At 40.3% G+C, this 12,695-nt stretch overlaps 1 protein-coding gene across 7 annotated transcripts in view; it reads right to left on the bottom strand.

Moving 5' to 3' along the window:
• The window catches only part of LOC116982783, a 106,721-nt gene extending 101,962 nt beyond the window's left edge, over positions 1-4,759 (bottom strand). For all 7 annotated transcript variants that reach the window (XM_033036221.1, XM_033036222.1, XM_033036223.1 and 4 more), the window contains exon 1: positions 4,592-4,759. In XM_033036221.1, the coding sequence (XP_032892112.1) occupies positions 4,592-4,594 (3 nt within the window). In that variant the 5' untranslated portion in view covers positions 4,595-4,759. The remainder of the gene's footprint in view (positions 1-4,591) is intronic.
• Positions 4,760-12,695: the final 7,936 nt, after the last annotated feature.

The raw sequence follows: 12,695 nt of genomic DNA, 5'->3' as shown, positions 1-12,695 counted from the left end.
GCAAGACTCACGAAACACTGTGTATCGTGAGTCTACCGTGGGAACTTTTTAATTCAGCGGGCAGGCAGCAGCATATTGTCAATTATTAACCCTCCCGCGCAATATACCCTCAACTTCTCTTTTATGAATGGGGATTTAGTTCCCCTTTCTTCGAGGACCGACCGAAGGTTCCGCTGTCACCTCTGCGGGCCGCCCTCGGTGAACGTTTTCAAGGACCTTTCTTCAAGGACCGAAAAAATGGCCGCTATTCGGAGGTTTTCGTTATTTGGATCTTCGGATAAAAGGTTGTGCACCTGTAGTGCTAAAGAAGGCATATGGTATTCTTGCCTACATCAACCAGGGCATGAGTATAAGAATCAGGAAGTCATGTTGCAGCATCACAGGATTTGGCCTAAACCACATTTGGAGTATTGCTTGCAGTTCTAGTCTCCATAACTACATGTGTAGGCTTTGGAGAGGGTGCAAAAGAGGTTTACCATAATGCTTTCAAAAAGGAACTGCAGATGCTGGAAGATCGAAGGTACACAAAATTGCTGGAGAAACTCAGCGGGTGCAGCAGAATCTATGGAGCAGCTCCATAGTTGCTGCTGCACCCGCTGAGTTTCTCCAGCAATTTTGTGTTCCTTTTACCATAATGCTGTCTGGATTAAGAGTATCAGCTACAAAGAAAGGCTGGACAAACAAGCAAAATCAGACCACTTGGCCCATCGAGTCTGCTCTGCTACTCGATCTGGCTGATACATATTTCCCTCTGAACCCCAGACTCTTGCCTTCTCCCCATAACCATTGACACCCTTACTAATCAAGAACTTATCAATCACTGCTTTAAAATTACCCAATGACTTGGTCTCCTCTGCCATGTGTGACAACAAATTCCATAGATTCTCGACCCTCAGGCTAAAGAAATTCCTCCTCATCTCCATTCAAAAGGTACATACTTTTATTTTGAGGCTATCTGGTCCTAGACTCTCTCTCTAATGGAAATATCCTCTCCAAATTCACACTCTCTAGGACTTTCATTAATGAGTAAGTTCCAATGAGGTCCCCCCCTCCCCCCATATCTTTCTAAGCTCAGCGATTACAGGCTCAAAGCCATCAAACAATCTTCATACGTAAACTCAATCATCTCTAGGATCATTCGCCTAAATCTCCTCCAGACCCTCTCCAGCACAGCACATCCTTCCTCAGATATAGGGCCCAAAACTGCTCATAATATTCCAAATGTCATCTGACCAACACCTTCTAAAGCCTCAGAATTCCATCCTTGCTTTTATATTCTTGTCCTCTCGAATTGAATGCTAACATTGCCTTTGCCTTTCTTGCTATTGGTAAAACCTGCAAATTAATCTTTTGGGAATTCTGCACCAGCACTCCCAAGTCCCTTTGCACCTCCAATTTCCGAATCCTCTCCCCACTTAGAAAATAATCTACTACTTTATTCCTTCACCCAAACGGATGATGTACACTTTGCTACACTGTATTTCATTTGTCAGTTCTTTGCCAACCAGAAAAGTCCCCTTTATCCCCATCCTTTGTCTTCTGCCAGTTAGCCAATCTTCTATTCATGCTAGTACCTTGCCTCTAATACCATGGGCTCCGATCATGTTTACCGTTATTTCTCATAGAAAGTGTTGGGTGTTGGGAATACACTGCAAGATGTGGTGGCAGAGGCAGATGCAATAGTGGCATTTAAGACGTTTTTAGATGGCAGATAGATATGCAGGGAATGGAGGGATGTGGATCATGTCCAGGCAGAGGAGATTAATTTAACTTGGCATCATATTCAGCACAGATATTATGGGACGAAGGCTCTGTTCCTGTGCTGTATTCTATGTTCCGTATCACCTGTAAGGACTGTTGGTGTCCCTGAATGGAAGTGAGACAGGAGAGGCGAGGACAACCGTTACATCTCCTGCGGTTGCACAGAGAATGGGGGCAATTTGGGGAGGCGTGAGCAAACCATGGAGTTGCAGAGACAGAGGTCTCTGTGGTAATCGGTGGGGCCAGGATGATGTGACTGGTGGTGGGATGAAGTTGAAAGTGGCGGAAATGTTGAAAAATGACCTGTTGGATGCTGACACTGGTAGGGTGAAAGATGAGGACCAGAGGAACTCTATCCTTGTTCCATCTCAGAGAGAGGTAGAGTGAGAGCAGAATTGTGGGAAACATAGGAGACATGAGTGAGAGTTCTGTCCACAATGGGAGGGGGGGGGGGGGGGGGGGGGGGGGGGGGAATAGAAGAGAAAGACCTTTACTGAAGAAAGAGAATATTTCAGATGTTCAAGATGTTGCGACCAGATGTGGCGGAGAAAGAGAAAATGTGAGTAAAGAATGGCAATTGCATTTAGAACATAGAAACTTAGAAAATAGGTGCAGGAGTAGGCCATTCGGCCCTTCGAGCCTGCACCGCCATTCAATATGTTCATGGCTGATCATCCAACTCAGTATCCTGTACCTGCTTTCTCTCCATACCCCCTGATACCTTTAGCCACAAGGGCCACATCTAACTCCCTCTTAAATATTGCCAATGAACTGGCCTCAACTACATTCTGTGGCAGAGAATTCCAGAGATTCACCACTCTGTGTGTAAAAAATGTTTTTCTCATCTCAGTCCTAAAAGATTTCCCCTTTATCCTTAAACTGTGACCCCTTGTTCTGGACTTCCCCAACATCGGGAACAATCTTCCTGCATCTAGCCTGTCCAACCCGTTAAGAATTTTGTAAGTTTCTATAAGATCCCCCCTCAATCTTCTAAATTCTAGCGAGTACAAGCCGAGTCTATCCAGTCTTTCTTCATATGAAAGTCCTGACATCCCAGGAATCAGTCTGGTGAACCTTCTCTGTACTCCCTCTATGGCAAGAATGTCCTTCCTCAGATTAGGAGACCTAAACTGTACGCAATACTCCAGATGTGGTCTCACCAAGACCCTATACAACTGCAGTAGAACCTCCCTGCTCCTATACTCAAATCCTTTTGCTATGAATTTGGTGCTCCCAATGCGGCCTCCTCAACGTCAGTAAGATCAAGCACAGATTGTGTGAACATTTCGCTGAACACTTGTGCTCTGTCTCCAAAGGCCTGCTGGAGCTTGCTGTTACTAGTCATTTGAACTACTTTTCCCATTCCCATAATGACCTTTATGTCTCGGCCTCCTCCACTTCCAGTGAGACCACACATAAACTGCAAGAACAGCAACTCTTATTCTGCTTGGGTAGCCTATAACCCAATGGCATGAACATAGAATTCTCCAATTTCAAGTATAACCCCTGCCCCCTTCAACTCTCTCCCTCGTTCTGCACATCTTTCTCCTACCACTTCCATAATCCTCCTCATTCCCTATCCTCCTCCTGTCATCTGAGTGGTCCAGCTGGTAGTGTTGCTGCTTCATAGCGGCAAAGACCTGGGTTTAATCCTGATTTTGGGTGCTGCCTGTGTGGAATTTGGAGTTCTCCCTGTGACCACATAGGTTTCCTCGCACATCCCAAAGAAGTGTGGGTTTGTAGGTAAATTGCCCTTAGTGTGTAGGGAGCAGATGTGAATGTGGGATTACATAGAACTAGTGTAAATGGATGATCGGTGGTCAGTATGGACTCAGTGGGCCGAAGAGCCTGTTTCTGTGCTGCATCTTTCAATCAATCTCCCACCCCTCCTTACTCTGAGTCCCTATCCCCTTCCACCCATATCCCTCTCTCCGACTTTACATTTCACTCCTCCTCTTCCTTCCTTATTTAACACTCTTTGGTCTCCATTTAACCTCTGCACATCTACCAATCACCTCCCTCACATGTATCCACTTATCACTTGCCAGGCTTTGTCCCACCCCCACCTCTCTTTGCCAGCTTTCTTCCCTCAACTCCATTAGTCTGAAGAAGCGACCTGAAATGCCATCTGTCCATTCCCTCCACAGATGCTGCCTGACCCTCCAGTACTTTATTTTTGTTTTAAATAAACCACAACACAGGATAAAATCTTATAATTGTTTAATCACCACTAAACCTAATTCCTCAACTATATCTCACTCCAAATATAAACTGTCAAAAATCATTGCCATGTTTATTTTTTTGCAGTACTTAACTGGATGGAAATACTATTTCAGTAATGATGGGCAAGAAAAAAACAAAAATGTCTAAAAATTGCATTTTCAGACTTTACACAACAAATTAAAGAAACAAATTATAATTCCTTCTGTTCACACTATGAAGCTCCTTACAGGTGCCAACTCCGACTATTCAAGTGTTCTTAGAGATCGTGAAGTTAAACTACAATTCAATAGTGTATATATTTCTGCCAGGTTTAATTTGCCCAACATATAAATAAAACATTTATCACATGAATTTGATACTTCGAAAAATGCAAGAAATATATTTTTAAAAACAAGGCGTACCATTAAATGTTCACAGCAACCTTTTAGGTACACAGCAGATGTAACACAACTATTATTTTTGCCATTAACAAAAGTGCACAATTCTGCAGATTAAATATTGTGTCAAGATTAACCAAATGAATGCTGTCGCACACAATATACACATCTATAATACTACTTTCACAAGAAATTAAAATACAAAGATGCAAAAGGAATTAAATTAATACCATTCTTTTCAAGACATTTCATATTTTCCTGTGGCGTTTTCCAATTTGACATTTCCTTTTTTCCTCCTTGGCACTGGGATAGTTCCTTAAGAATTCTGATCACTGTAGTAGTTGATGAATAAAGTGTAACACACCAGCACTGAGCATGCAGCTGTGATCCAGCCTTTCGCCAACCCCCCCCCCACCTCCGCCCCTGCTCAAGGTTGCCAGCAATTCTAACTCATGACACATATGGTCGGCTAGGGACCAAGTAAGGAGATTCTGACAACCAACAGTCATTGCAGTATGTACCATTCATAACATAAAAAAAGCAAAGCAACTAGCAAATTGTCTTAAAATAGCCTGATAAATAATTAAATTCATTTTAATTTTTCCCACACATTGAAAAGTATAAAGTGAACAATACGTTAAGAGGTAGCATGAAAATATTACTTACGGAAATACAATGTGCAAACTGCATGGTAATAATGCTGCTAATAAGTAATTCTGTTTTCATTATGTTAAGCAATTAAAAACCACATTAAGACAACTGAAATAAATATACAAGTTATTTTCTCACCAACTGATGTGTCAAAAACTAGAAAATCTGCAAGAACTATTATGCTGCAAGCAATTCCTTCAAATAGCCCTATTTCCCTAATTATGCATACAGATGAGTTGATTTCCTGTGGCCACTACTGTCACACAAAAAAGCCTAACTTTTTCCAAAGGCACGACACACGTCATCAGATGTTTCTAAGTTTACATGTAGAGAGGTATAAGACAAAGGTTAATTTTTTTATGACTTTCCACATTCTTCCTTCAAACAAGCATAGGTCAGAAAAGACGCAGCATTTCTCTTGTGGGTGTAATAATCATGTTTTTATTATAAACAAAGCAACAGTTGTTTTGCTATTTTCAATAGTGATGACTGACTTTAGTGTTCATCAGCTGTAAACTTTAAAAATGGACACAAGGATAAGTATTTCCGAGCAATTTTCAACTGCTATTTTCTCCCACTGCCATTACTTATTCGACTCTAATGGAAAGACCAAACATCTACAGCAAAAATAGTTTGTAAAGACAAAATATTAAGAAAACATGTTGAATTTGTGCTGTAAATGAATACACCATCATAGATTCAAACTGCTTTCAGGGATTTCTTTCCCCTCACAGTTCAAAAAAACAAATCAAGTGTAACACTTAAAATTAGTTTCAGTCCATTATACAAAGCTCTAATTCTAAAATAAGGCTTTTTTGTACAATCTAAATCCATAAATAATACCTTAATTTTCTATCCAAATTATCCTAGCATGGCATAATGTCAGATCTTAAAACATCTCACACAATTGTGTACAATAGAATATAAACACTAAACAGTAATGATAAATCACACATATCAGAAGTTAAATTTTATTTCTATAGATGTTGCAGCTTACACAGCAGTTTTATTACCGCAACATTAGCAAGGATTTTCTTCTTCACTGATTACATGGAATGAACCGAGTTAGAACCATGAATGTTGTTCAAACATAGTTACCCTATTCAGATCTGAAGAAACAAATCTTAAATTTGTTCAGGATCAACGATTAAAACATATTTTTACTCACGATAAAATTATACAAACAACACTAATAGTTATTTGTTGTGCTAGTTTTGATATGCCTGTTTAACCCTTTAAAATAACTAAAAACTATCTAAATAAAACAATGTTATATTAAGTCATTACAAATGACATAACATTTGTAACATTTGCTCAATGTCAACACCAACACTGATTTCATTCATTACCAAACCTTTAAAAAAAAACTAGGCTTCTTGGCTCTACGCTCCAAGCATGGTTGCAACCTTCAATCAGTTAAGCATACCATTTGCTTTCACTGTAGTTAATTTCTCTGAAGGGCTTGATTGTTTTCACTGCTTAAATGTCTGTTCAAAGTACATAACATAGTAAGTAAAAACTCATGTAAATACCCATGCAGAATGGAAGCAGCAGCATTAAATCATAATGTATATAGTACAGAATAGATAAAGCATCAGGATACGTGTTTGAAACAGATGGGATATTTAGAATGATTATTCATTCTCTCATTGAGGAAGGAATGTCATAAAACTAATCCCACCTCAATTAAATATGAACTTGAATGTGACTTGAAAATTCAAATACTGAAATCCAAATTTTAAATTTAACCTGAACAACACCAAGAGGGATTAGCATAAACTAATGTATTTCAATCCACTGACATTTTAATCAGGAATGCTGCATCGGAGGGCTAAGAACCATAAACAGGTTAGAGCCTACTTATTGCTGAGGCCTAATTATGTTGTCAGGGCTTGATTCTATTTTAACTGATATAATCAGGGGGCAGCAGAGTAAAAACCCATCACCAAAAGGGGGAGGGAATAAAGTGTTTGTTGAGATCTTCTTAAATTAGTGCTCCACAAGGAGTAATCATTCCTTCAATTTCTGGACATTATTCACCAGCTTTCAGTTAAATTCCTATGACGACTATGAACTGGCGTTTCCTGGACTTCCGCATTCAATTCGCCTCCTCCCTTCCACCTCCCTGTCACAAACACTTCATAAGTTATAATAATAATAATAATAAATTTTATTTGCGGGCGCCTTTCAAAGTCTCAAGGACACCTTACAGAAATTAACAAGAGTAAAAAAACATATAATCGGAGTAAAATAAATAATAAAGACATCACCAATACACAAATTAAAGACAGAATTCGATCCAGACAAAAAATCAAAAACACAATGTGAAGAGAGAGCAGCGGCAGCTAAACCGCGCCAGCGTACACTCTCCCTTCCGAAGTTAAAACTGGCACTTAAATCTTTCCTGTCTCCATGTCACATGGAGAGTTATGGAGGAGACATAATAGTGCCCTGCATAAAAACTACAGGGAAATAAAAATAAAGAATTAGATTGTTTCAATAATAGTTTAATGGTGACCATTGCCGATCCTAGATATTTAATTCCAGATTAAAATAGTCAAATTTGAATTTCACATTTGGGATTGTGCAATTCAAAATCATGTCCGAAATCAACATCTAGACTTCTGTATACTAATCCTATAAATCAATCACTATACCACCACAATCACCATTCACACAACAAGGGAATAGATTAATGAAAATATGATAGATGGGAGTATATACCACAGTCAAATTCCACAGGCAGGGGTTGCTAGGTTTACAACTGTAAGGACAGTGTTATTATATTTCTATAATATTAATTTCTGTAAAGGCAAATTCCAGCTACAGCAGAAAGATCAAGAATGAATTGTAGTTGCCAAATCCAAGGCAAATACTTTTCCAATTTCTCATGGTACTTAAAAAGATTAAAACTCCAGGATGATATATTAAATTTTAAATCAAAACATGACATATTTTACTAAATAATGATGTCCCATTTACCATCTGCTGTGTCATGCATGATAGAATGATTTATTTCAGTATGAAAATATAAATTGGCATAATTCATCTCTTTCAAAAGAAGTGGATAATTTGTGTGTTCAGTTAAGAATACTACTGTATTTCTTAATTATAATACACACACACTTTTGAAGATATGACAAGATGCTAGTAAAGCTTCCAAAATGTATTGCAAGGTTTTAAGTAATGCACAATTAATGCTCTGTGTATAATCTGTACATTTCCAATTTACAGTAACTACTACCTACTAATAACCACATTTCCAATTTACAGTAACTACTGCCTACTAATAACTCACTGGTGGTCTGAAAACATTAACTGAATTAATAACTATTTCTTATTGAAGAAGAATTTTTACTATGGCGTAAAAACAATATACCACATTGTTAATGTTTATATAAGTTTCTAACCAAACACAGCAGTCACCCTCACAATTTAAGCTCACGAGGTTGTTATGCACAAAAAATCATCTATGAACTATTGCCCATAAAGCAGGTCTGCTCTACTGCTTCAGCAATCTTTTTTTTAAATCTTCCTTGGTCTCTTTTGATTCAAGTGGAAAAGCAAACTCTGAATTAAATTCAACAAATTCTACTATTGGTTCTGCTGTATTATCTTGGCATTTCCATCTAGTTATATTTGTGACTGTAAAAACATTATAAATAGTATCATACAATTAGATTTATTTTTGCTTCTTTGCAGGTCGAGGGATCAAGTCACAGAGACTCCCTCAATTGAACTCCCTCAATTGAACTCCCTCTTTTGAAGCGAAAAAATCATGCAACATTAGCAATTGCAATGGAATTCTAACATTGGGCTTGGCTTAAAGAACAGCTTCGTTCAGCTAGATGGCAATCATTCCAATCCTCTCAACAATAGAGTGCCAGAGGATTAAATAAGCAGAACAATACATTGTTTTTTTCAGAATTTAGATTAGTTAAAACACATACTGTATTCCAATTGTAAAATGTCATTAGGCTAACTGAGCAAGTTTCTTTTTGATTCACCTTTTCTATTGCTAAAAGATCCTTCAACTGAAATGTTAACCCTTGATTCTCTTTCCATAGATGGTGCATGACTGGTGAGTATTTTCAGGGTTTTTGTTTTATTTTCTAGCATCTGAAGTGTTTTGTACTTAGTTTATTTTGTGGCCCAGATTACTGGCTCCCAACAGATCAACAGAATGAAATACAAAATTGTCTTTATTATGAAGGTGTTCGATTAAAAAAGAAATATTAAATTGTCTTTTAAAAATATATATATTAGTCTTTTTAAAATAAATGAAAACATTAATGAACAAGAACAGTTTATGATTTATGTACTTCATTCTTCAAATATTCAAGCATAATTGCAATTTTCCAAAATACTAATTTGTTTAAAAATATAGAAAATATTGTTCTATATTTCCTCAGCACAATAATATTTTAAAGAAACTATGCACTATGGAGAGAATACTGCAAGAAAATGTCCCGTCCCCTACCCCCCTTCCACAGTACGTGCATTTTCCCATTAAAAGGAGTTACAATTGTTAATATCCATATGCCTCTGTTCCTGGCATTATGTTCTTCCAATTTTAGCCTCCTATGCATTTACAATCTCCTTAACCCCCCACCCCCCCTCTCCCAACTGGGTGCCATCCTTTAGCTGCTTAATTCCTAAACTAATTTGCCATTTCTCTACCTTTTCCTTTGTTAACATACTCTGGAAAATCTTTTAAATCGTTTCTATTCAGCCACCCTTTCATGATTTCCTGTGTCACGTTTGTAATTCTGGCACTTATTATTGTGCTGAATACACATTATAGATCCTAGTTATCAAGGATGAAAAAAATGACATAGATTTAGGAGAGTCAACAGAGGAAATAAGAGTGCAGTGGCTTTCGCTTTGCAGTATATATATCAAAATTGTAACAATTTTTTTTTAAACTTTCTCCAGGGCAAAACAGAAATTGAACAAATAATTTTTTTGAAATCTGTATTCAATCACAGGGCTCAAAATTAACGGTTGCCAGGGTGCCAATGGCCACCTCAAGTCCCGCCGGGCAACCTAAAAGCCGTGCCATTTTGCCTGGCTTGGCAACCACCCGGGACACCAAATCGTTCAACTCTGAGTGGGCCCCCCCTCTCTATCTCTCTCTCTGTGTCACTCTCCGTCTCCACCCGCCATCCGTGTCCGGACCGCCAGTTCTCCACTCTCCGCTTGCTCCTCATCAGCCGGCATTGCCGGCCCCCTTGCATATGCGCACTGCCACGGCCTGCACATCCTCCCCCTGCACATGCGCACAACCACGGCCAGCACATCAACGGCCGCCCTGCACACTGCCACGGAAACTGGTCAGCGCCGGGCACTTTCTCCTTCCCTTTGCATTGTGGGAGGGGGGGGGCAGTCGGCGCTTCCCGGCGCCAATGAATCGACTCGACTTTTGGGTCGGCGTTGGCGCTCCCTTGAGCCAATCAATCCTGCCCAAGGGGCGGGGGAGCAGTGGGCGCTTCCCGGTACCAATGAATTGACTCAACTTTTGGGTCGACGTCGGCGCTCTCTGGAGGCAATGAATCTTTCCCATGTGGTGGAGCAGTCGCCGCTTCCTGGAGCCAATGAATGGACTCGACTTTTGGGTTGGTGTTGGCGCTCCCTTGAGCCAATCAATCCTTCCCAGTGGGTGGCAAAAATCTCACTCTCCTTAAACCCCTTGAAGCTGATCCCATTGTCTCTCTGTCACTTCTTCCTCCCTCGCCTTTTCCCTACCCTCAGTCACTCCCTTCCTCACCTCTCCCCTTTCGCATCCCCCATTAAAGACAATGTTTAAATAACATTTAGAAACATAGAAACATAGAAATTAGGTGCAGGAGTAGGCCATTCGGCCCTTCGAGCCTGCACCGCCATTCAATATGATCATGGCTGATCATCCAACTCAGTATCCCGTACCTGCCTTCTCTCCATACCCTCTGATCCCCTTAGCCACAAGGGCCACATCTAACTCCCTCTTAAATATAGCCAATGAACTGGCCTCGACTACCCTCTGTGGCAGAGAGTTCCAGAGATTCACCACTCTCTGTGTGAAAAAGGTTCTTCTCATCTCGGTTTTAAAGGATTTCCCCCTTATCCTTAAGCTGTGACCCCTTGTCCTGGACTTCCCCAACATCGGGAGCAATCTTCCTGCATCTAGCCTGTCCAACCCCTTAAGAATTTTGTAAGTTTCTATAAGATCCCCTCTCAATCTCCTAAATTCTAGAGAGTATAAACCAAGTCTATCCAGTCTTTCTTCATAAGACAGTCCTGACATCCCAGGAATCAGTCTGGTGAACCTTCTCTGCACTCCCTCTATGGCAATAATGTCCTTCCTCAGATTTGGAGACCAAAACTGTACGCAATACTCCAGGTGGGGTCTCACCAAGACCCTGTACAACTGCAGTAGAACCTCCCTGCTCCTATACTCAAATCCTTTTGCTATGAAAGCTAACATACCATTCGCTTTCTTCACTGCCTGCTGCACCTGCATGCCTACTTTCAATGACTGGTGTACCATGACACCCAGGTCTCGCTGCATCTCCCCTTTTCCTAGTCGGCCACCATTTAGATAATAGTCTGCTTTCCTGTTTTTGCCACCAAAATGGATAACCTCACATTTATCCACATTATACTGCATCAGCCAAACATTTGCCCACTCACCCAGCCTATCCAAGTCACCTTGCAGTCTCCTAGCATCCTCGTCACAGCTAACCCTGCCCCCCAGCTTAGTGTCATCTGCAAACTTGGAGATATTGCCTTCAATTCCCTCATCCAGATCATTAATATATATTGTAAATAGCTGGGGTCCCAGCACTGAGCCTAGCGGTACCCCACTAGTCACTGCCTGCCATTGTGAAAAGGACCCGTTTACTCCTACTCTTTGCTTCCTGTTTGCCAGCCAGTTCTCTATCCACATCAATACTGAACCCCCAATGCCGTGTGCTTTAAGTTTGTATACTAATCTCTTATGTGGGACCTTGTCGAAAGCCTTCTGGAAGTCCAGATACACCACATCCACTGGTTCTCCCCTATCCACGCTACTAGTTACATCCTCGAAGAATTCTATAAGATTCGTCAGACATGATTTACCTTTTGTAAATCCATGCTGACTTTGTCCAATGATTTCACCACTTTCCAAATGTGCTGCTATCCCATCTTTAATAACTGACTCTAGCAGTTTCCCCACTGCCGATGTTAGACTAACTGGTCTGTAATTCCCCGTTTTCTCTCTCCCTCCCTTCTTAAAAAGTGGGGTTACGTTTGCTACCCGCCAATCCTCAGGAACTACTCCAGAATCTAAAGAGTTTTGAAAGATTATTACTAATGCATCCACTATTTCTGGAGCTACTTCCTTAAGTACTCTGGGATGCAGCCTATCTGGCCCTGGGGATTTATCGGCCTTTAATCCATTCAATTTACCCAACACCACTTCCTGGCTAACCTGGATTTCACTCAATTCCTCCAACTCCTTTGACCCACGGTCCCCTGCTATTTCCGGCAGATTATTTATGTCTTCCTTAGTGAAGACGGAACCAAAGTAGTTATTCAATTGGTCCGCCATATCCTTGTTCCCCATGATCAACTCACCTGTTTCTGACTACAAGGGACCTACATTTGTTTTAACTAATCTCTTTCTTTTCACATATCTATAAAAACTTTTGCAGTCAGTTTTTA

The sequence above is a fragment of the Amblyraja radiata genome, chromosome 17 (genome assembly GCF_010909765.2).
Source record: "Amblyraja radiata isolate CabotCenter1 chromosome 17, sAmbRad1.1.pri, whole genome shotgun sequence".
NCBI classification, from domain to species: Eukaryota; Metazoa; Chordata; class Chondrichthyes; order Rajiformes; family Rajidae; genus Amblyraja; species Amblyraja radiata.
Note: the sequence above shows the minus strand (reverse complement) of the source record. Positions and strands in the feature narration are given on the sequence as shown.